Below are 24181 nucleotides of genomic sequence, written 5' to 3' on the forward strand. Positions count from 1 at the left end.
GTAATGGAAAGGCATCTACATATATTGTGTTCTCACCTGAGAACAAGCTTTAAACAAAAACATGACCCTAACACCTGTACACTCTCAGAAATAGGGCTTAAGTGAAAAGTTCATTATTTTTCTTACATAAACAAACTCCCTACAGGGGGATTTATAATTCAAATAAATCTTTCCCATGGGCGCCGTCAGGGGGAAAAAAATTACGGATTCTAAGCGCCCGCAACTTTATATATATATATTTTTTTTAACAAAAATTATTAGCCCATGAATATGGCGTCCATACATGACCATAAATGCTGTTTTCTTCAAAGGTGTTTGTTTCCTAATATTGGTTTTGTTTTGTTTTTCGAAACAAAGAGTAAATCCAGTCAGCCTCTGACCCCACCTCCCCCGTCCTTATTTCATGATTTGGTTTAGTCCAGGTGCACGCGCTCCTAACTGACGCTGAGCTTTAGAGCGGTAGGAAAAGAGGCAGGTGGAAATATACTTGTACATGAAAGAAACTGCTTGACTTTCCTAGTGTTAGCTAGCTTACCTCATTTCTAACAGAAAAAAATGTGTTTGTTATACTTTAGTCAACAAGTAATTGGTGCAGGCAGACCTTCTGTACATATGTATACTAAATCACATATCTGCCGGCTTGCTGCAAGAACCAACAGATCAAACCTCTGGCTCAGGCTTAGCTGTCCCACTCATATCACCTCACACCCACACACCTGACACTGAACCAGCCTCACTGATATCTGAAGAAGCAGGTGAGTTATTTTATGTCAAACATGTGTCTAGTTGCAGGAGGCCTCTTGAGAATTTTTTTTTCGGTAATAATAATACATTATCTTTATAAGCGATGTTCCCTCTAATTTTTCATGTGTCTGAGCGGACACACAAACTCCCTGAGCGATCCCTTGGACCACTGTGAGCAACAGCAGACGTGTGCACTGTGGTCACGCCAGCGTCGAATCCATCCAAGTTACATGGTTTATTAAACTAATCAAATTACAGCATTTACATTTACATTTAACACTATTGGAAGTAAAAATAACTTGAACTCCAATTTTGAAAACACAACTTTCTTTCTTTTCTTTTTTTAAAAAAAATAAAACTCTGACTTGTATTATGAGTATGAGTCTGTGGTCTGTGAGAGAGTCCTGTAACTCTCTGTCTGCAAAACACAGCATATAATGACCAATGTTGGGCAATTAATTATATAGTTACTTCTTCAAAAAAGTAACTCAGTTTTGCAAACAACAAAGTTTTTTCAGCTGTTTACCTAAAAATTGTATTCAGGAAGAAAACCAAACATTGCATATATTTTTATCATAACTCTGGTTTTACGTGGCCTGTCAACACAATTTAAAAACTGGTATAAAGTCCACACTTTTTCTGTCAATTGTTCCGTCTGTCCTGCTCACATCTCCAATGGTTGTACACGTTGTCATTAACGTGGCTTCACTCCACATCAGCCACGCCGCTTTGCTAGCTAAAACACCGGTGTCGGCACATATTTACTTTAATTTCAATTCAGGTTAGAATTTTTTTTTTTTGTGTGCGCAACGCAGATTTTCTCTGCGCAGAGACCGTGCCAACAGTGCGCAATTGCGCACGTGCGCAGCTTAGAGGGAACATTGTTTATAAGCCACATAAACAGCATTTTTGGAGGAGTGTGACTGTTGCAGGTGGTGAGCGCTTTTAGTGAGCAAAAACAGATTAAACCTATTTGAGTTCCACTAGGTCTCAGGGCAGAGATATATTTTAGTTCAATAAGGTACTTTATTTTCTGTGTGTGCTCACTAGTTTATTTCAGTGTTCAGATGTACTCTGCAAGTACAGCCACACTGTTTACTGGTGGCATTTATCACATTAGCTGTTAGCTTGAGAAGGACGATGTGGCAGAACACAAAGATTATCAAGTGTCATAATCTTACATCACATGAGATGTTTTGTTTGGTGGGGAAAAAAAGAAGACTGCAGCAGATTAAATAGTCTAATGACCTACTTGGAAAAAATGCAGAATAATTTAATGTCCTGTGTACGATATTAAGATATATATATATATATATATATATATATATATATATATATATATATATATATATATATGATATAGATATATGTTTCTGCAAGATGGACTTTAAAAAATATATGATCTGTATCATGATGACATTTGGCTTGAGGAAAAAAATAAATAAATGTAGGCTCATTTCTGAAATTTTCTCTCAGGACCTATAAAAATGACTCTATAAATGGTGCCTGAGCAGGTCCGGAGGACTTAAAGAGGCAGGAAAACAAGTCAGTGAGTCATTGGAGATTTACTGGATGCAGAGGGCTGGGTGTCCCATCTGATCTGAACGCGGTATAAGAAGCTCCTGACTCCTCCTCAACTCTCAGCATCGGTGACGGCAAGCTGCAGAGGTGTGTTTGTGTGTGTGTGTGTGGAGTTATGGCTCTGTTCATGGACTCAGACTTCTCTTTACTCAAGCAGAACCAGCAGAAAGACCTGGCAGATTTCAAGGCATTATTCGGAGAACAGGAGCACTCAAAAGGTGAGCCACAGAGAGGAAAAAAGACTTTTGACTTTCTGACCGGCTGCTTCATAGAATCAGCTTTTCTCAACAAAACTCAATGAATGGTTGAATTATAATGTATATTGCAATAAAATAATCTAATAGGATAAAAGTAAACAAAAAGATGGACGAGAAAATAAATCTAAAAGTTATTATTATAATTTTTTTAATTCTTAAGAGATACACATATTCCTAGGTTCAAGGCTATAATAAAATGTATTCTATAAAGTAAATAATTTCTAAATTACGAAAATAATTTTTTTGTTCTTTAATTTCTTGTTAATAAATAAGTGTAATAATAATTATTATTATAATATAATAATGATAACAATAGTTATTATTACAATCCACGGTCAAACACAAAAGAACCTAAATGTTGACAAGTTTATGGGTTGTGATATTTTCCATCACCACAACAAGATTTCCCTTTCTGAAAGGCTGTTTATTTATTTATTATAGACCATTATTTTTTCAACTGTTTGACATTTTTCTTGATATTTGCATTGTAATTGGAAGATGCCCGCAGTGGGAGTGCCGTATCCTCTCCGGAGCCGGACAGAGGCATCGGTTTGATGGAGGGTCAGAGGAAAAGGAAGAGGACCATCTTCAGCCGTGCCCAGCTGTCTGAGCTGGAGCAGGCCTTCGCTGTGACCCCCTACCCGGACATCACCCTGCGGGAAAGGCTGGCCGCGCACACACACCTGCCTGAGAGCAAGATACAGGTGAGGCTGCTGGTCAGATGTTCAGTCTGAAACTCCAAGGTTCTCCTAGCCCAGGGGTGGGCAATCTCAGTCCACGATGGCCGGTGTACCTGCAGGTTTTAGATCTCACCTTGGGTCAACACACCTGAATCACATGATTAGTTCGTTACCAGGCCTCTGGACAACTTTAGGACATGTTGAGGAGCTAATTTAGCCATTAAAATCAGCTGTGTTGGTTCGAGGACACATCTAAAACCTGCAGGGACACCGGCCCTCGTGGACTGAGATTGCCCACCCCTGTCCTAGCCTATTTAAAGTGGCTGTAATGAAACAATTTACTTATTTTAACTTAATTTACACTATCTTGACTGATTTGTTGTTGGTCACGATGAACCCACAGAGAATAGGTCTCCTTTAGACCACGGAGACAATAATTGGGACCACTACAGCAAAAAAAATATCTTCAGTACATATTTTGTAGCTATTCTTTATAAATGATACTGTTCTTCTTTTTCTCAATTAAAGATCAAAATCATTAAAGAACTTAAAATAATAACAAATGAGCCCATATGACTATATATAGACTATATATATATGACTCATATAAGGATAGTCATACCTGAAGTTAAGTCTGTTTTAGACAGGCAGAGGATGATGTGATACCCGTTTTCTCTTTCTTTTATATTTACCAAGCATCTATCTGCCTTCTTTCCTTCTAAATATTTCTGTCCATGTTCTGTGTTCCTTTATGGAGTAAATGTTTATGTGTGATAAACGTTTTTGTCACACATGAAAACTCCAATCAAAGTCAGGAGACAGCTTAACCATGTCACATGTTAGCAAAGTCTCAATGTTACCCCAGCATAGGACCGGAGCTAACGTGTCAAACAGCATTATAAAGTTTACTCTACTCTTTACTGTTAATACTGTTAAATACTTCAGCATTATTAGTTGCAATATCTGGCAGAGCTTGTATGCAGAGTCACAAAAGAGGGTAAAAGTGTGGAGAGGATGTAAGGAAATTAGGAACTAATCCCAAGTTGTTCTAATGCTTTATTGGATTATGAACATTAGAAAGAAAGCATTTAGGTGCACAAAAAGTGTTTGTGTGAATGGCTGAATGTGGCATGTTGTTTAAGATGCTTTGAGTGCTCAAGTAGAGTAAAAAAAAGCTTTATATAAGAATCAGTCCATTTACCAAGACAAGAAAATTACAACCCAAAAAATCTATCTAACCCCAGTATTTGTTTTGATGAACATGGTACCCTGAGCAGAATTTGGATGCATAAACTGAAATTGGCTATGTAAGACTAATTCATTATAAATATTGCCATTTCCCACAGGTGTGGTTCCAAAACAGAAGAGCTAGAAGTATTAAGACCGGTAGACTCTCCAAGTCCACCAAGTCTGTCCTTGGAGTTAGAGGTTTTGTGGATCCCTCCTCCGGCCCTGCGACTTCCACGTATTCAAACACTCTGGCAGACATGTTCAGGCCAGAGCAGAACCACTCCTGTGAGGAGGTCCCGCAGATTTACTCAGATTGGATGCAAATCCACAGTAACCCCATGTCATCGCCACCATGTTCCTCATCCCTCCATCAGCAGTCCACTCGTAGCTGCTCCAAACCCTCAGAGTCTCGTCTCTGGGAAGAGGAGTACCACGGGCAGCAGCAACAGCACTTAGGAGCCTCACTCACTGGTTTCATCCCTGGTTCGTTTCATCAGTCCATCACCAGGCAGCCTCACCATGCTGCATCTACATGCTCCTATCAGGCCTTCAGGAACTTCAAGTCCCGGAGCTTGGCTCCATCTGGACCTCATCAGGCACTGTGCAGCGGAGGCACTGGAACTGGAGGTCATGCCTCAGTAGACCAGGTTGTCCCTTCCCACCCTCAGCCAATGTTCTGGGAAATCTCTCAAGGTCAGGGACAGCACCACCACCACCATCATCACCCACAACTGGGACCACAGACCTCGATGGGATATATCTCAGACCTGATCTATAACGCTGCTATTGTTACCAATTTTCTTGAATTCTGATGAATGTATCAAAATCTGTCCTGTGTTTTACCACAGCTGATGAATTTCAGACAAGGCTGTAATACTGTGAAGTAGAGTAGAATTGTTACAATGCTGATTTGTCCTGTTGTATATTTTATGTTTTGAATTATGTCTTGTATATTTTAGGGAATAAACTGAGGCAACTGATCACAGTTTTGAATTTTACTGTTACTTGTTAAAAACAATTGTTCTTGTTTTTATTTTAATATAATTTGTTATTTTTAAAATCTAATACAAATTAATTAAAAATAATTTTTTAAAGTGAGTTTTTAAAAATTTCTGATAGTATAAACTGCATTTTGTGAAGCTGGAAGTAAGCACATATGACAGTGTAACATGAAGCTTGTTTCATGTTTTTGTATAATCAAATAATACAACCACAAATCATATTTTCACATAACTGTTCAGTTGTGTAGTTTATTTTGTTCAGTAGCAATACAAAGGTATTATTACCAAAATATGCAGAAAATATCAGTTTATTGAAATTATTATTATTCATTATTGTTAACTGTATGTTGTGTTTTAATATTGTAGCTTGCAAGGCTGGAACTACTTTACAGTACTAATATTACCAAAAACCCCAAATTTTTTATCTAGTTTTGAAAATAAATAATATTTAGCGAACATCATAGGTTAAAGTGAAAAAGTTCCCATTAGTTTGTAACACTGTAGTTCCCAAACTTGAAGCCTCATAAACTTGTAACATGTACTTTTTGTCAGTATTTTTTATTAAATTTAAGTGTCAGTTTTTAAGTAAGTCAAGTTTTTATAATCAAGTCACTTATTATATCCTTTTCAACCATTATATGCTACAGCTAATGCTTTATCATGCAGTTTTATTTAACCAAGTAACAGTTTGGCTCATATTCATACATTACTGTTAGTAGGCAATGTGAATATATCATATCTGCTAGTTTTGCTTATTAAACAACTTTTGCAATCATTTATTCAACCCATTTATTAGTGTTTAACTGTTAGTGGGCTAAGTCTAGCTATGTTTACCAGTTACCTATTACTTTTAGGGGACAGCATGGCTTTAGGTAATATCAATTCTCTAACAATTAGCTATTAGGGTATTTTGGCTAATAGTTACCTAATTCCAACTAAGTGATTTTAACATTTATCCATTAGTTTTAGCAGCTCACCATAGCTTTTAGCTTATATTCTTTTTCTAGACATTTATCAGGTAGTTTTAGCATCTGTACTTTTTATTATTTGGGCTATTTTTGGCTAACTACTTGAAACTGATAGTTGTTATTAACTGTTTCATATCTTTGTCAGTGATGTCATAGACAGTATAAAGTCATCAGCCAAAGCAGTATCTTTTGTAATGTATTTAGTTTCAAGCACAATCTGACAGAACAAATCTCGCAAGAGCTAAAAAAAAAACAAACAAAAAAACTACTTGAATCACACAATTAGCCCTTTACCCACAGGGTATGTTGATGTCCTATCGGCATTTTTAATGAGACTTTTGTTCTTATTAACATTTTTTTAAAGAGCCAAATACACAAAGCTCATGACATTTTGAAAATGTATTAATAGCAGAAGTTGTATAACCTATGGTCAGATCTGAGAGATCTCTCCATCAGAGAGATACTGCTGTATGGTTTCTCCTCACGGAAGCCAGCTCCTGTTCTCCTGCTGAACCATGACATGTTTAATGCTGTGACCCCAAGAGTATTATTTTTCAAAACATCCAGATTAAAATGATTCCTTGTGGTAGGATACCATGACAGGAATAATTATTTTCTAAATCAAAATATATTTTTATCATATCTCTTTGTGCTGTAAGTATCACAGGGTTTACATGGACTAAGGGGAAGGGGAAAAAATGAAAGCAAAATAAGAACTAAATTAAAGTCAGAGCTCTGGGTCTATCAGCTTACCGCCTCTGTAATTTGACCTGGATTTAAGTTTTGAACTATTACATTAGAGGCATAATACAGAGGCAAATATGACAGACGGGAGTGCCCACTGTTCGTCCAGAGCTGGACAGAGATCTCTGCATATCATAATCATTTTTAATACCAAATAATCTTTCAATAAACCTTTAATCCTGGTGTCAAATCGCAGATCTTAGGAAGAGACTTTTTTTTTTTGGTATTCCAGGATGCAGTCACATCTTTTAATCCTTCCACTGATATGACAGGACTTGATGGGGGGGGGCGGTCATAATTTACAGAACTATGAAACCGTATCTGGAGAGGGGATCAGTAAAAAAGGATCTTCTGTGTTGTAGGATACATGGTGTTATTGTTCTCAGCATGATGATCTTAAAGCACAGCTACTGTACTGGACAGTAATCGGTTGTTTACGTGTTGTTCGGCTTGATATTTCACTTCAAACCAGATACAGTAAGCACAGATCAGGAGATTATTATTAGCACATCTGTCAGGTGGAAACTGTCCAGTAAACATTATGACTGACCTTTATTACTGGCCACAGATGGTGACTTTTCCAGAAAAGTCAACACAAGGACATCCTCGTGGCAAAACAACAAGAAAAATGACTCAGAGTCTGTATACTAGCTTCTTTTGATTGTTTAAAAATAAAAACTTGCATTTGTCATTGTTGGTTAGAGTTTTCTCTGTATATGCACTGGATCTGCCAAATATATTAACCTTGTTGACTGGTTTTGACGTACTGGAAAATATGACTCTCTCAGTGTCAGGAGACAATGCTCATCTGTTGGGTCACATCACTTTTGTGCTGCCCAAGTTTTCATAGATGAAATAATAAATAGCTAAAGGTGGTTATATATCTGAAAAGTTGTAAGTGCAACGAAGACTTCATGGTACCGACAACTTGTCTAAAGCATACCATTTGGCCTACACCATGTGAAATAGACTATAGCCCCCTCCAACATTGCAGCAGTGCTGGTTTTAAGAACTTTGAGTATCAATGTTTTCATCAAGGTAATACCACATTTAATGCGTGCAGGTGTCCAAGATCCAAATCTCCCCACTTGGCAGCCCTCTTAAAACGCTTTGGGACATTTATTGTTATTTGTTACTGGACTGCATGATGCAAATTAAGCTATAGTTCACTGTTTATTGTGCATGTGCCAAATGTCCCCCATAAGATTTTTTTTTTTTTTTTAAAGGTTGTCATCCGTTGCCACCTCAAGCTGCTCTTTTGTCTTCCCTGGGCTCCCCCCTTTGGTTGTGATCTACCAACAGCAACAGGCAGAAAATCCACAAATGGACATCTGAGATGAATGGACTGTTTTAGATGATTTATTTGATAAAAATCATATTTATGAAATATGATTACATCTCAGAGCAGAAAAGAACCTCATCATTCATTTTACACAGCAGAGAGGAAAAAACTACGCTGTAGTTTTAGAGTAAAAACAAAAACCTGGGAAATAAATACGAAGTATTTTGAGTATTTTGATTTCACTAGAAAGGGATGCAGAATGTCAAAGAACAAATACTTTGGGGCTTGGAACCATTTCTATTTAGAAATTCTCAGGACGTTTTATTTTTTCATCAATAATTCCTGAAACAATTCAAAAAGAAAGAAAGAAAGAAAGAAAGAAAGAAAGAAAGAAAGCTCACAGAGGTTTCAGAGTGAGCGTTCTGCTCTGAACCACGGGCTTGGCTGTGGCTGCCAGAGGCCTTACAGACTCCTGCCTACAAGGTGTTGATTCCAAAGGTAACAGCTGCTATGGTTCCCCTAGGTCTCCCTCCATGGTCCGGACCAGGACATACAGCTCAGCAAGCCCAACTACCGATGCGGCGATCACCGCTGAGATCACCCGCTGCAAAACAAATGTTGGAAACAATTTCAGTAAAGCAAAACAAGAACGTCACAAAATACGGGACGGACAGCAGCAGGACCGCTTCTCTTACCGCCGTAGTCTCAGTGAACAAGTACTGACTGCCCATGTAGGAACAAGCAAAAGCAGCAACTATTGTAACCAGGAAGTTGAATATGGTGACCACAACTGCTTTGACTGACCGCACTGCAGGGAGAGAAGGTACATAAGCTTAGGATGCACAATCCAGCCTCTATAATGAGATGCTCAACAGTACACTCACCCTGCTGTCCGAAATCTGACAGCACGCCATGGCGGTTGATTTCCTGGAAAATCAAACAAAAAAAGAAAAGTGTTAAATATTTTCAAAATATAACTTGTGTGTGAACCCCACAATCAAAATCAGCACTTTGGAAAAAATGTGCACATTTTCTCTGTCTTTGGAAAAATGCATCATTTTAAATGAATGAATGAGAACAATTTAAAAGACCCTTAAAACATTGAGCAGATACACAGTACTCAAGCACTGGAGTGCAGTCTGGAGTCTGGTGGCAGGACATACACTATACTGCCAAAATTATTCACTCACCCAACCAAATCATTGAATTCAGGTGTTCCAATCACGTCCATGGCCACAGGTGTATAAAATCAAGCACCTAATCATGCAGACTGCGTCTTCATAATTTGTGAAAGAATGGGTTGCTGTCAGGAGCTCAGTGAATTATGTGGGGATATTTTTCATGAGTTGGGCTTGACCTCTTAGTTCCAGTGAAAGGAAGGAGTTAAAGCTTCAGCATACCAAGACATTTTAGACACTTTCATGCCCCCACCTTTGTGGGAACAGTTTGGGGATGGCCCCTTCCTGTTCCATCATGACTGCACACCAGTGCACAAAAAAAGTCTATAAAGACATGGATTCAATTCAATATTTGAAGTTTATAGCAAAATGTAAAAATGAGCGATGAGCAAGTCTGCTGTGGAAGAACCTGACTGGCCTGCACAGTCCTAATGTCAACCTGATAGGACACCTTTGGGATGAATGAAAGTGAAGATTGTGAGCCAAACCTTCCCATCCAACATCGGTGTCTGATGTCACAAATCTGATTCTGGAAGAATGGTCACAAATTCTCAGAAACACACTCCTAAACCTTGTAGAAAGCTTTCACAAAAGTGTTGAGGCTGTTATATATAGCTGCAAAGGGTGAACCAACAAAATGAATTAAGAAAAGAATGTCACTCAAGTTTACATGTGTATGAAGTCAGACGATTGAATACTTTTGGCAGTATAGTGTATCACACATAGATGCCAACATAATTTCATCCCAGTTATCTTTAAATGGCACTAATAGCCCTTTTCCACTAGTACCTACTTGGCTGGGCTCCACTCAATTGGACTCGGTTTTTAGGGTTTTCCATTAGGTGATAATCCCTGGTACCAGGTACTTTTTTTAGTAGTTACTCTGTCGGGGTTCCAAGCAATCCGAAGAAATCCAAAAATGTGATGCCAACACACGGCATGACACCAATCAGCTAATCACCACTCGATGAGTCATGAGAGCATCTTTTTCACAAAAATCAAAACCGCCATTTTTGATATCCGGCGATGAAGGAAACGGCTACACAGAAACAACATCGCGGTCTGAGTCTGACAAAAAGCCACAGATCAAGCAGCAGTTACTGTTGCCTCAGGATACACTGGGTTGTGAGGCAGGGGCTATAAGTAAGTAAAATTTACTTATATAGCACTTTTCATAGAGAAAAATCACAAAGTGCTTCACAATAAAAACAGAAATATAAATAAAATAATAATATAAAACAATGAAAAAAGCTTGTTTGTATAGAAATGTCTTCAGCTGCTTTTTAAAAGACTCAATGGATTCTACACAGGGTTAAGACAACGGAAGAGAATTCCACAGCCTTGGTGCCTGAAAAGCCCAATCCCCACATGTTTTGAAACTAGTACGTGGACCAATAGTAACTTCTGACCTGAAGACCTAAGTGCTTGGGAAGGTGCATGAGGTTTCAACAGGTCAGAGATATACTGGGGAGCGTCACCATGTAGAGCTCTAAAAGTTAAAACTAAAATTTTAAAATGAAACCTAAAATTTACTGGCAACCAATGAAGAGAAGCCAAAACTAGAGTAATATGTGACCTCTTCTTAGTGCCAGTTAAAAGTCTTGCTGCAGCATTCTGTAAAGTCTGAAGGCCATCCAAAGCTGATTTGTTGAAACAAGTAAAAAGACCGTTAATACAATTCAAATGAGAAGAAATAAAAACATGAATAATCATCTTAAGTTCTGCATTTGACACCAGTAGTCTGAGTTTAGACATGTTTCTTAGATGATAACAACAGTTCCGAACCAGTTGTTTGGAGTGACTCTCTGGCGACATTGAACTGTCAAATATGACACCCAAATTTCTATATAATTTCTATAAGATTTGCAAAATATTCTGTTCTGGCATTTTTTTTTTCATGTCGTTAAGTGAGAAAATGGACTTCTTCAGATGTACATTATGAACCTCAAGCTTGGAAGCCATCCATAAACGTTCTAACTTATTTGCATTACATCACCATCCCATCCTTTTAAGAACTGGCATGGACGAGGATGGTTTGTACTCCTCACCATGAGAAAAACAAAACAAAACACCCAAACATTTCAACAGCACACCCAATACGTTCCAGTGTATCGACCCTGAAATGGCAAAGATGCTTTTAATATTAACAAAAAAATGTACCTGAGCATTGACATTTCTTGTGATCCTTTTGTATTCTTCATTGGCTAGTTTAGCTTTAATCTTCTCAAGACGGGCGACCAGCTCAGGGTTCTGAAGTGAGAGGAAGAAGTCACAGTTTAGTTTTTCTCATTACACTGGCTGGGCCTCCTGTGAAAACACTCTAATTACACGGGGCCAAGTTGCAGAAATTACTACATGTTAACACTGCAGTAGATCTATAGATCTATGGTCTATCACTCACATGTGAATACAGTGTAACAGCAATTGATGCGCATGAGTGTACATCACAAAACGTGCAGGAATTTACTTACCCTAGGAGGCTTCACGATTTCAGGCAGGTGAAGCGAGCTATCCTCTAGCAACTCATGCAGGTAGAATGGATGCCCTGGATAAATGCAGCCACGGTATAAAATGTTATGAAATTGTACACACTCACTCACACACACACACACGCGCGCACACACACACACACACACACACACACACACACACACACACACATAATTCAGTATTTTCTTTTTTTCACCATTATCCTGAAGATATTTCTTGATCTTCCTCGCTGTACTGAATGGCAGGATTGTTGGTTCCGGTTTTTCAAGAACCTCCTCCAGCTCTTCTCTCAATGCTCGAGGAAGAGCTGACTCCGAGTTTCCCAGTAAATGTGTCACTTTATTTCTGAATGTATCCCCCACCACAAATGCAGAAGCCATGATGCGATTGCACCAAAAATTAAACGAGTTTTTTCGAAGCAGCTATTTAAATAACGTTTTCTGTCAAACCTGGCCTCAATATAAACACGGGCTTTACTTTATATCTACTGAAATGTACCGTTTAAAAACGAAACCGAGCATCTACTAAAAACAAATAAAAACCCTGGTACGCAGCCATATTGCTTGTCTTGTGACAGGCTGACGTAATCGCTCACGTGACCATCTTCCTGACGTTTAATTTACGTTTTTTTTCTTTCTTTTTTTTTAAATAAAACCTCAGTCATATATATATTATTGTGAAAATTTTTATACGCCAAGATTATAATAATGATTTGTTTCATTTTTAACTTAAACGGTTCTCACTACATGACACCTTACCTTGTGGTGCCTTAAAGAACTCATCATAAACTCGTAAAACTTACCGTTTTTGCATTACTAAGCTTTGACACATATTTAAGCAACAGTACTTTTGATGGGACACACCTTTCCAACACTAAATTCTCCCAAACTACCGGTTCGCAATCAGCATTTTAACCAATGAAATGGTGGAATGAAAATAAAGGAGTGTTAAACGTTTATTTTCAGACTACAATGAATGTCATATTTTTTGTAAACGAAAATAATTAAAAGAAGGTTACTGAACATTAAGCGTTTGGTTCTGTTATTACAGTCGTTCCATGAAGGCAGCTCAGCTATGATTGGCTCTCAGCGCTGGAGGACACACGACATAATACGTGTGTGACTGTGCTAGTGTAGGAAAGATGGCGGCCAGTGCATTACGTCGAGGGTTGTTGAGTAGTGTCAGTAAATACAACAAAAAGCATGCTCACAGAATACTGAGTGTCGTTGACACCAGCTGCGGGTTCGAGGCATACAGACCGCGGTTACTATGCCGAGCTTGCGGCCTGCCTGACGCTGTTCAGCAGAGGAGGTTTATGTCGTCACGGTAAGAATCCTCAACTGTCCTCATATGCCAGAGCTAGCATGCTAAAGACTTTAGCTAAGCACGAGCTCTTCAAAATGGCACCGTTAGTTAAAGACACTGGCCATGCTGCTATTAAGTGGACAGATGCCTGTAGGTAGATGATACCTGCATAGTGAGTCCGATGTGCAAATGAATTGGGACTCAGAACAAGGGTGATGTGCAGAGCTGTTGTAACTACAGAGGAAGAAAGCTGATGAGCCATACCATGAAGATATGTGAAGCAGTTGTTGAAGTTAGGTTATAAAGAGAGGTGGTCAGCAGTGTGGCTTCAGAGCACTACAGATTTGATGTTTGCTTTAAGAGTGTTGATGGAGAAGTATAGAGAAGTTCATAAGGAACTTCACTGTGTCTTTGTGGATCGGAGAAGACGTGATAGGGTGCTAAGAGAGGAACTGTGGTACTGCATGAGGAAGTCAGGAGTGTCAGAAGTATAGGAGGGTGGTGCAGAACATGTATGAGGGCAGCCACACAGTGCTGAGGTGTGTGGTTGGAGTAAAAGGTGGGATTTACAACTGAGATCAGATCTGGGCTTCTTATTTGCAGTGATGATGACAGGCTGACAGTTGAGGTCAGGCAGGAGTCTCCGTGCCATGTTTGCAGACAACATTAGAAAGCGAGGTGTGATCTGTAGTGAGAGTAGGGAGCAGGTGGTAGAGAGCCTGGAGAGGTGGAGGTATGCTCTGGAGAGAAGAGACATGAAAGTTAATAGAAGCAAGACAGAATGCATGTGTGTGAATAAGCAGGAGGCAGGTGTAAGAGTGATGCAGGCAGCAGAGGTAGTAAAGGGAGATGTTTTAAAGTACATGGGTCCAGCTGTCCAAAAAAAGGGGAAGGATTACATGGTAGTGACCGAGACCTGCTGTGATGTATAGTTTGGAGATGGTAGCACTAACATAAACACATTTGGCAGAGCTGAAGATGGTAAGATTTTCATTGGGAGTGACCAGGATGAAGACCTCAGGGGCACAGCTCAGTTTGAGCAGGTTGGAGGCAAAGCTAGAAAGGTGAGGCTGAGATGTTTGAACATGTGCATAAGAGAGAGAAAGCTGATTAATTGGCTAAAGCACATTGAATATGGAGCTGCCAGGCAGGAAGAAAAGTTGAATAACACATAAAAGATTCATGGATGTAGTGAGTGAAAGAGAACATGGTGTGACAGAGGAGAATGCTGGGATATGGTGAGATGGAGGCAGATGATCTGCTGTGGCGACCCATGGGTATCTCGAGTTTTTCCACGTACAATAGTTGAAATGTCTTTATTGTAACCATTGGGTATCAATTGCAATAGCAATATTAAGCTTTCTGCATGTAATTCGCTGAAATGTTTTTTTTTTTCTCCCACACGCTGCAAATGCATCTTTAATCTCCCCCTTCTTTTCTACCTGGCGCACTGCACTGAACATGCGTGTTTATATTTTACCAGATAGGAAAACACTGCAAATAAAATGTTAAATAAACCAGCTGTGATTTCCTGTGACTGTTCTTGGTCAGTCGTTTTTGTAGTCACTATCTAGACTTTTGTTTCTGTACTTTGAGGTCATCACATTTTTTATTGTACAGATTTTATACGTTACAAGCATAAAAAGCACCCTTTTCATTTCGGTTGTTTTATATTGTCTCGTGAATTATTACTTGATGTCCTTTTTTGTTGCTATCATCTTTTGTTAAAGGTCTAGTGTTGACCACAGAGAGACTTACTGTGACTGTAGAGTCATTTGTGAAAAATCTCTGTGTAGAGCTAATGGTTAAAAAGTAGTTGAAATAAAACCTTTCATTTCATTCAGGTTTTTTGTATTCAAAGTAGGGGAAAAAAGAATATTGAATGGTCGATTTGAATGCATATACCAGTGCAGTTTTAGGCACTATATGGATTTTGGAGGTTAAACATATCACGGTGTATATATCGTGATGTAGCCAAAAAAAAATTGTGATTTTAGATTTTCCTCATATTGCCCAGCCCTACTTTAGGGTCCATCTGAAAGAGGAGGATTTACCAACAAGAAATGAAGAAAGCACAGATGTTGGCTGTTAAGTAGCTTGCCAGCATTAGTTGAGCAGCACTTGATGTTGTTACTGCTTCCAACCTATGGCGTCAATTCAGTACATGTTTAACCACACAGTAAACATTTGGGAAGATTCTTCTTCAGTGGTTTGGCAGTTTTAAAAGAATTTAGTAGCACAAATATAGGCATTGAAAAGTTATTCAGCAATATGTGCGTTATCCTGACAGTGTTTGTATTATTTCCTTATTATTAATGCTGGCACTGTCATTTTAGAGAAGAGAACAACTGAGAGACCCTTAAAACATTTGGTGCTGCACAGGCTGCAGTTTGAAGCACTGTCTTATTAACATCATTTAGACACCTGTTGGCTCCCTGTCAGTATCTCCGTTTCGTGTGTTAATATTTGCCTCTCCTGTTATTTAGGGCTTAAATCAACCCAACTTAATCGTTTATGATTGGTGGACTGATCTAATACAGTCAGACCTGGTAATGGGAGAGTTACCTTGGTGTAAATGAAGTTAATTGTCTTACTGCTGACAGGCTTGTACCAAATATTATATACTGAAACTAAAAATGGAGTAGTATTAACCACCAACAGCATTGCAGCGACCACAAAAGCAGTATTTCTTTAACATTAACACTTCATCTAGTTATTCTTAATTTTAAAATTGAGCATATAATTCCCCGGGTCATTATCAGGCCCTGAAATTCAGTACAGGCTTGCAAGTATTAACTGTAAAGCTTGTATAATATTGTAAATTTATACATGACTTCAGTGATCTAATGTACAGTAAGACTGGCGAGAAGAGCCGTGAGCTGACATCCAAGCACTCTGCAATCTTTCCCTGTCTCTGCAAGACTGGGATGTATCAGGAAGACTCAGTAGCAAACACAGGCAGGATTCAGAGATGTGTGCTTGGAAGGAATCCAGGCATGGACTAGCTGGTTAAAAATATAAATATATATGAACTGACATTGTTTGTGCTCAGGAAAAAAATGCTGAAAGGACGTGTGTAAACAGGAGTGCCAGTGAAGTTGATGTTAAACAGGTTAACGTGTCATCTCTAGTAGAAGCAACAGCAAAATTAAAGTTTCAGATTAACTGGCTCAGTATGTATCTGTAGTTCAAGTTTATAATGGAACTGCTCTGTAAACTGGGAAGTGCTGATATGACACAAGGAACAGAGCCGCAATGGCGACAATAGAAAAGAGAGCCAGCAGACAAGAAAGTACAGCTGTGTCAGCTGAAGGAGGAAGATGAAACACAACCTACTGTAAGAAAAGATCTGTAGTAAAGCTCCCAAGGAGTAGTGAAGATTTTAACTTTGCTTACTGCTCATGCTTTTATTGTACTGTAGCTCTGGCTTTCAGTCTTTTTCTAGATATTGTAAATGTTTATTAATTAGTTGTGTGGACAGTGAAATGGTTAGCTCATTATTGGTTTCTCAGCTTTGGTTTCACATCCTCAATGGTCACCAGTGAAAGCCCAAAGATTGCAGGTGTGGACAGAAAGAGAGGCAGAGTGTGCTTGAATTATCTGTTCTGTGAGAGAGAGTAAAGGTGGGTGGACAGGTGGGTGAGTGCCCACACGCTGGTTGGAATAGCAGCGGTGAATCAGCACACTCTTGTATCGTTAAGATTTGTTTATGCAACCTTTTCCTTGTGTAATGATATCTGATGACATACTGATATTTTTATATTTTTACCAAGCTTTTCTGTGATATGTTGACTGCTCAATGGCACAAATCCCCCACCCAAATGGATGGATAGTGACATGGATAGTTTCTGTTCTTCTTGGCAAGGCGTGTTGTTGACAAGGGCTAGCTGTTGGCTGAGGCTGGGTCCAGAGTTTGTAGCAGTGTGGCTAAATTTAGATTGGTGATTATCTGTGGACAGTGTATCGACTTGTCTCAGATTGCTGCACAAGTAGAAAGTGAAGAGGAGCCCAGAGGGGTTAAAGAGTAACTTAGGCCAGTTGTCTTTAGAGTGTTCATCCATATTCTAAAGTCTTTGGGCTGGAGGCTATCCCAGCAGCACAGAGACTGCACCACCCTGACCTCAGGGCAAATACTGCATTCTCTTGTTTCTTATTAGTGGGACAACAACCCTAACCTGTTTTGATAAAACATTGTCACCAAGTGGTTACAGTTTTGCAGGTTTGTATTGCAGTTAGTTCCTTTTTTTTTTTTTTTCAAAAAGATCTGCACTCAGAAAACTCTTTCACAATATAGTTTACCATCTCCATCTCAAGACAGATTTATCTGGTAAACTGGCATTTTAGCACTGAGTGGCCATTATGCCCCCTGCAGTTTTTGGCACTTCCACGTTGACTCAATTTTCAGCCCTCTCTCATCATGATTGACATTTCTGCCTGGATTGCATCTGAACTTGGTTTGTCTTTCAAGAAAAGTTGAGATGGTCACCCATCAGAACTGAGTACAGTATTGTCCTCCCGATCTTACCCAGAGGTATTCATTCAGAATCTGCATGTTCGTTGTTTTGTAACCATATTTCTAATAAAAGCAGCTTACCTTGTGATTATTCTTGTCTCGCCCCGTCCGTATAGCCACCTCATTAATCCCTGCTCTTCATTTCTGTTGTGAAGATTAGCTTTGCAGGAAGCACAGAATAAGAGTGTTATTTATATGAAGTGACCAGCTGTTGTTATCAGTGCCAACACGTATTGTTTGTTTTGTTCTGAAATAATGATGGGGGCATGGAGTTTGAGTCCAACTGTATTTGAACAAAACACCTCAACGGTCAAGTGTTAACAATATTATCAAACTGTGATTGAGATCAGGGCTGAAGAGAGTCTGCAGGACCTGTCTTCCTATAGGGCTTAATGCAGATTTTTCCATAGGATGGCAAATTCCAAATTGCTGTCGTTGCATCTCTGGAATTTCCCAACCCGGTGTGCTGTCCCATACATGATGTTTTGTTGGTTCAATTTTTGTGCAGCATGCAGACCCACACAGAGTTCAGAGTGTAATGATGTTGCCTGTTTTTGGCAGGAACAGGCCTGAAGGGAAGATTCTGGAGACTGTGGGAGTGTTTGAGGCTGTGAAGCAGCACGGCAAATATGAAACAGGACAGGTAAGACCTTCACAATTTCTTCATGCTTATACCGAAGCTGGTTTGATGATCTGGTTTAGCTCATGTTCCTTCTCTTGTATTAGACAGATGACTAACATAAATTTCATAGGCCCTTCTACTGCACACGGACCATTACAGTGTTACAGAGTTAGATTACTCTGTAGCCTTGGTGAGTTTGGGCTAGTGGCTCATGAAGCAGTTCTCTGCCAGCTGCAGGTCACAGCAGACCTCCAAAGCAGTGCACTTGGAGTTTGAGAGTGGGAAGAGGCTCTGGACCAAAAAAATAAGTTCCATATGAGAATATTACAAAAAAAATGTTAAAATTGGGGGCAGAATATACTTTAGAAGCCTGCCCAGGGAGGCTGCGTGTGGAACTACTTAGTTAACATAACTCCCAAAGATGAATAAGAAATGCCCTTTGACTAGCCTGTAACTTTCTTTTTTCTACGTGTGTGTGTGTGTGTGTGTGTGTGTGTGTGTGTGTGTTAGGGTTCTTTTTTGTGTGTGGTTTTTTTTTGTTTGTTTTGTTTTGTTTTTTTTGTTTTTCTCCCTTGCATGACTTTCTTTCTTTGTTCTTTAATCTTATTACTTTAGTGGTCAGACTTTAATTCCCTACTCTGGCACTGTATGGTGGATCTTAAGTAGTGCAGAACAAAGCAACAGTGTGGAGAGGATAGAAACAGCTCTGCCCCAGTGTTCAGCATTACTGCCCATACCTTTATCTATAGTTATACATGATGAACGACGCCAGAACAGTGAGTGAGAGAGAACAGGCCTTTTAGACTATGAAACAGTTTATGTAACTCAGTGTTGTCCATATAACCTGTTTGCATCATCTCTTCTAGTGACTGTAATCCCATACAACATTGTGTGTATTGAGCGTCCTACATGTATAATTTCTGAAAGCCTTATCTCGTTGTTGTTGTCGGGCTCTCCCCTAGCTGTTTCTCCACAGCGTGTTTGGCTACAGAGGCATCGTCTTGTTTCCATGGCACGCCCGCCTCTATGATCGAGACATCACCCCTCCCATGTCTGACAGGTAGGGTGGTCTGGGCTAAAATGCCCATCTCAGCTTGACTTTCTGGGCCTCTGCGTGGTTGTTTTGTGTGTTTGTACTGAATTTGTAGTGCTTCTTCCTGCAGCAAACCTGAGCCCCCAGGGGCCCACGGCTCCAAGGAGGTGAAGGGGAAGACTCACACTTACTACCAAGTCCTCATTGACACCAGGGACTGCCCTCATATAGTAAGTATAATTTGTGCTTGTACTGAGATCAGGTAGTTATTCAGAGCATCAACCACTGTCTTGAGCTCAATTGTGGACACAGTCTGTGTGATCTCAGGCAGTGCAGTGGGTGGAAATGTTGCTAGGTGACAAACCCTCCACTGCTAGTGTGGTGGACTCAAACTGTAGGTGTTTATTAGTGTTGAGGTCTGCAGGTATGTAACTGTTGGTCTGTGCGCTGTGACAGTCTCAGAGGTCCCAGACGGAGGCAGTGACGTTTCTGGCCAACCACGATGACAGCAGGGCTCTGTACGCCATCCCAGGTATGCACACTGGTCAGGAGCCACTCACTCATACATCTGACTCACATTCTGATTGTTTTTCATTTATTTCTTATGGAGGCTTTTGTCATAATAAAAGACGGGAGATAGCTGGTGATGTCTATCTTGGGGTCTTACAGTTGGCATTAGAAACTGGCGGTCATACTTTAAGCATTAAATTTGAGTCTGGCCAGAATAGAGCACACCTTATTTTTACACAGTCACATCCAACCTGCTGTCAGAGAGAAAAGGGCAAAAAAAGCAGCTGGTGTTATTTTATCAGTGCTGAGGAAATTACGTAATTGACTCAAAATGTTCAAATATTGAATTCTGTGAAAAGAGCATTTTTGATAATGGTAGTTATGATGGTTCTGTTTCTGGCTTTCCTCTTCAGGTCTGGACTATGTGAGCCATGAAGACATTCTGCCTTATAACTCCACAGAGCAGGTCCCCATCCAGCATGAGCTGTTTGAGCGCTTCCTCATGTACAACCCTTCAAAAAGTAAACGCAGATCTTTTTTCAGCTCTGTGGTTGTGTATAAGTCCACCAGGTTTCTTCTATATCTAACAGATGTAGTTGACATGTTTCCTTCCATAGCATTGTTGTTTCATAAAGTTGTGACAGACCTACATATTGGTTTTAAAGTACTAATACATTATCTTGTAAACATGACGATCCTCTTGGCAGTTCATGAATAAAGGTGGTGGTAATTTCTGCAGGATTGGGTGCTTGAGTGGCAAGTTTTGTAATGTTAAAGTTTATGCCTTTGGTTCCGATCCTTATAAGACCCACCTAGAATGCCTAAGAAGCAGACTATTTTTAATGTGACTGTTTTTTGTTTTTGTCTGTAGCTCCTCCATTCACAGCCAGAGACACCCTTAAAGCATGGCAAGAGAAGAACCACCCCTGGCTGGAGCTCTCAGATGTCCACAGAGAGACAACTGAGAACATCAGAGTCACTGTCATCCCCTTCTACATGGGAATGAGGGTAGCTGGATCTTTACGGATATTACTTGTATATTATTTGTTATTGCAGCACAGCCTGAGCCCCACCACCTCACAGCTCAAACACATTTCATTGGTGTTATTAGGTGTGCTTGGCAAGATGTTGGCTTACAGCCTGTTTCTTTTTAATTTGTAGGCTTAAATGCTCCTCTGTAGTTTGCTTGAAATCTAAGGTTAATTCTTTGTTGTCCTTAGGAGGCCCAGAACTCTCATGTTTATTGGGTGAGTAGTTTTATATTTTATCATGTAAATTAAAGACAGTGAAACACAGAAATAAACAGCTCAAATCTGTTTGTGTTGTCTTCCTGCAGTGGCGCTACTGTATCCGTCTGGAGAACTTGGGCAACGAGGTGGTTCAGCTGAGAGAGAGACACTGGAGGATCTTCAGCCTATCAGGAACTCTGGAGACGGTCCGAGGACGAGGTGTTGTAGGCAGGGTGAGCATGCTTACAAACACGAGCAGAACCACAGACAGCAACGAGATGTGGAGTTAGACAAACGCAGCCGGCCACAGAACGACAGACACGATTAGCAATGACACACAATCAAGAGCAGCTACCCCCTAAGATAATACTATTACATTAGTAATATTACACACCATATATGCATGCATGTCATATATTATATTATATTATATTATATTACTTGTTTTTGACACTGAGGTATGTAATTCTCATTTGTGGTTTAATAAACAATCCTGTTGAGATGTGGGTTATTGTGGGACTTCAGACACCCAGGGTTAATGTGAACACCACTTACATGGATTATAGAATTCTGATCTCATGCTTCATAAGAAGTGTTTTTGGGGGGGTCCTTTAACCAAACATAGTCCACTTAAAGGACATCTGAGATGTATTTTTTTTTAATGTATTCTTTCATTACGTATCATTACATTGCATATTACATATCATATTAAAAATAAACATGCATGACTGCTGCAAAGGCCTCAACACCAGAGTATGAATGATGAATCTTTTCAAGCCCCCAGTTCTGATATGATACAGATGCCTTGGCTCCGCTTGTCTGTTAGTATATTGATCTGATTCCAGAGTTGAATGAACAGACTGTCGTCCTGGCTGTGAGGAGGAGACTGTCGCGTTTGTTTAGAAATGCTCAGCTTTTTGTACTTACCTAACAGGAGCCGGTGTTGTCTAAAGAACAGCCAGCCTTCCAATACAGCAGCCACGTGTCTCTACAAGCCCCAAGTGGTCATATGTGGTGAGTCTACATCTACCTCTTTCTTCACATGCTATAAAATCCAAAGTATCTTCAGCTTTTCTCACTTAGTGTTTTTATTATTGTTGTTTTAGGGGAACGTTTCGCATCGAAAGAACTGATGGTTCCCACTTTGACGTCCGCATTCCTCCCTTCTCCCTGGAGAGCAACAAGGATGACAAAGCGCCCCCTGCTGGCTACACATTTTAAGTGTGTGCTACCACCCTCAAGCCCGGGATACGCTGCCAGTCCTGCTTGTGTCATTATCTAGAGTTGCCCCTGACTTGTAACATTGCTTCAGCCTTCAACCTGAGTCTAGCATCAGGAAAGCTAAGCAAAGGGGAAATTATTAGCAGTTTCTAGATTATCTAAATGCAGGCCCACCTTGCCCATTTTCTGCCCCCCCCACCAGTAAATTCATTTAGGCTGGAAAATCAATCTGCAAGCCTGTGCACTGGAGGAGATCTGCACAGTGAAGTGGAAGAGAGCTGAGAGTTTGGGAGATGAATTAATGCTGCCGAGCTGGGCTGGTTCTGACATGCAGTAGCTGAAATATTGACCAGTTTATTTTTATACATGATACAGTACTCTTGTCCTGAACCCTTTTTTGTTCTCCCCCAATTGTTTTTGTTTTGGGTTTTTTAGACACTTAAAGAGACAGAGAACGTGTCAAAGTTTGGGCCTGTTAGTGTAAAAGTACATAAGATTTACTGTGTCACAACAATGAAGCAAACTGGAAGTCAATTACCAATTTTAAAAAATATCTCACCCTGAAATGTCAAAAATGAAACCACATCTCTATAAATCTAAAGTACAGAAAGTCAAAAATGGCAGCATAGCAGTATTTGGTAGTTTAGAAGTGGTCAGCAGTTACTATCTTGAGTTGGTGCAGAGTGGGCTGTCTGCTTTGCATGTATTAATTTGCTGTTGGCTAAAACTTCCCCAGGACACCAAAAATCGAGTCATAAAGGAAAAACGTTAAACCTGACCCAGATTTGTTCTTATGCTGCTGTTTCTGCCGGGGGGGGGGGGGGATGATGATGATGATCATAATAATAAAAATAAAAACTGCCATAAACATTTCCAGATGAAGAATTTGGGTACCAAACTCTAGAATTCTTCACTTGTGTGATAATTTAGGTGTCAGTGATTGGAAAAATGCCTATAACTAATGGTGTGTTATTGATGTAGATTTTTGGAGATCTGATTTCTAAATGTGCTTCAGACACTCTGAAATGCATCCACTTTCGTTCAGTGTTGTTAAGTAAAACTAAAAGTCACAAGGCTAAGACTTTGTGTCGATAGCCAGAAGTGAACCCTCCTCCTGCTGGAGGCAGGTCAGGTCCCCACTGACTGTGAACAGAAGCAGCTCTCTGTGGAGTCATCAGCGATGATGTTACCAGAAGATGAGTTTTGTGTGCAAGATGTCCGCCTTCCTCTCCGCCGTCTGCGCCCTACAAAAACCAAACCGTCATCTTGATCCTGTGCACATGTGGATGTGTCGTCAGGGCTGACTGTGACTTTGTAAAAGAGTTGTGAGCCTAAAAGTTGTAAAATGAGGAAAGAAACTAACTTGTTTTTGCTTTGATAAAGTGATTTGATGGTTGAAATACTACTGTAAATACCGATGTAATTAAAAGCAAAATAAATACACCTTTTGAACAATATTCAGACTTTCCGCTGAGTTTGAGCTTGTGTGAAGCTATCAGACTTGTGTAATTGTTTCCTGTATGTGGGCAGGAAAATTGGCTTAAACCTGAGTCCCTAGTAACCGGTGGTTGCCAGGGGGTCACCGACCCATCT

General features: G+C 39.8%; 3 protein-coding genes across 5 annotated transcripts; 2 read left to right on the forward strand and 1 right to left on the reverse strand.

Moving 5' to 3' along the window:
• The first annotated feature begins 2314 nt into the window (after positions 1-2314).
• sebox (SEBOX homeobox) lies at positions 2315-5445 on the forward strand. 2 transcript variants are annotated; one of them, XM_065471947.1, is made up of 4 exons: positions 2315-2412; positions 2483-2543; positions 3081-3286; positions 4609-5445. In XM_065471947.1, exons 3-4 carry the CDS (start codon positions 3137-3139, stop codon positions 5302-5304), a joined length of 846 nt encoding a protein of 281 aa, XP_065328019.1. In that variant the 5' UTR covers positions 2315-2412; positions 2483-2543; positions 3081-3136; the 3' UTR covers positions 5305-5445. The 2 variants fall into 2 exon arrangements, with proteins under 2 accessions (XP_065328019.1, XP_063349861.1); XM_063493791.1 differs by having other exon boundaries at positions 2329-2543.
• A 3126-nt stretch (positions 5446-8571) lies between these two features.
• tmem199 (transmembrane protein 199) lies at positions 8572-12737 on the reverse strand. The gene is made up of 6 exons (XM_063493291.1): positions 12352-12737; positions 12137-12210; positions 11826-11915; positions 9372-9414; positions 9183-9295; positions 8572-9091 (listed from the first exon to the last, which is right to left on the reverse strand). The coding sequence occupies exons 1-6, from the start codon at positions 12533-12535 to the stop codon at positions 8996-8998; spliced, it is 600 nt and encodes a 199-aa protein (XP_063349361.1). The 5' UTR covers positions 12536-12737; the 3' UTR covers positions 8572-8995.
• Positions 12738-13277: 540 nt separating this feature from the next.
• poldip2 (polymerase (DNA-directed), delta interacting protein 2) lies at positions 13278-24035 on the forward strand. 2 transcript variants are annotated; one of them, XM_063493858.1, is made up of 11 exons: positions 13278-13481; positions 18535-18616; positions 19558-19655; positions 19759-19858; positions 20085-20160; positions 20552-20659; positions 21010-21146; positions 21359-21385; positions 21475-21600; positions 22302-22381; positions 22474-24035. In XM_063493858.1, the coding sequence occupies exons 1-11, from the start codon at positions 13297-13299 to the stop codon at positions 22586-22588; spliced, it is 1134 nt and encodes a 377-aa protein (XP_063349928.1). In that variant the 5' UTR covers positions 13278-13296; the 3' UTR covers positions 22589-24035. The 2 variants fall into 2 exon arrangements, with proteins under 2 accessions (XP_063349928.1, XP_063349929.1); XM_063493859.1 differs by having other exon boundaries at positions 18541-18616.
• Positions 24036-24181: the final 146 nt, after the last annotated feature.

The sequence above is a fragment of the Pelmatolapia mariae genome, linkage group LG14 (assembly GCF_036321145.2).
Source record: "Pelmatolapia mariae isolate MD_Pm_ZW linkage group LG14, Pm_UMD_F_2, whole genome shotgun sequence".
In the NCBI taxonomy this organism is placed as follows: Eukaryota; Metazoa; Chordata; class Actinopteri; order Cichliformes; family Cichlidae; genus Pelmatolapia; species Pelmatolapia mariae.

Coding starts and splice junctions, on each gene's coding strand:
- tmem199 (XM_063493291.1), bottom strand. CDS start 12,535: ATGGCTTCTGCATTTGTGGTGGGGGATACATTCAGAAATAAAGTGACA. Junction 9,296..9,371: donor GTCAGATTTCGGACAGCAGG/GTGAGTGTACTG, acceptor CTCTCCCTGCAG/TGCGGTCAGTCAAAGCAGTT. Junction 9,092..9,182: donor TGTTCACTGAGACTACGGCG/GTAAGAGAAGCG, acceptor TTTGTTTTGCAG/CGGGTGATCTCAGCGGTGAT.
- sebox (XM_063493791.1), top strand. CDS start 2,441: ATGGCTCTGTTCATGGACTCAGACTTCTCTTTACTCAAGCAGAACCAG. Junction 2,544..3,080: donor AGAACAGGAGCACTCAAAAG/GTGAGCCACAGA, acceptor TGTAATTGGAAG/ATGCCCGCAGTGGGAGTGCC. Junction 3,287..4,608: donor TGCCTGAGAGCAAGATACAG/GTGAGGCTGCTG, acceptor CATTTCCCACAG/GTGTGGTTCCAAAACAGAAG.
- poldip2 (XM_063493858.1), top strand. CDS start 13,297: ATGGCGGCCAGTGCATTACGTCGAGGGTTGTTGAGTAGTGTCAGTAAA. Junction 18,617..19,557: donor GCAAATATGAAACAGGACAG/GTAAGACCTTCA, acceptor GCTCTCCCCTAG/CTGTTTCTCCACAGCGTGTT. Junction 19,859..20,084: donor CCAGGGACTGCCCTCATATA/GTAAGTATAATT, acceptor GCGCTGTGACAG/TCTCAGAGGTCCCAGACGGA.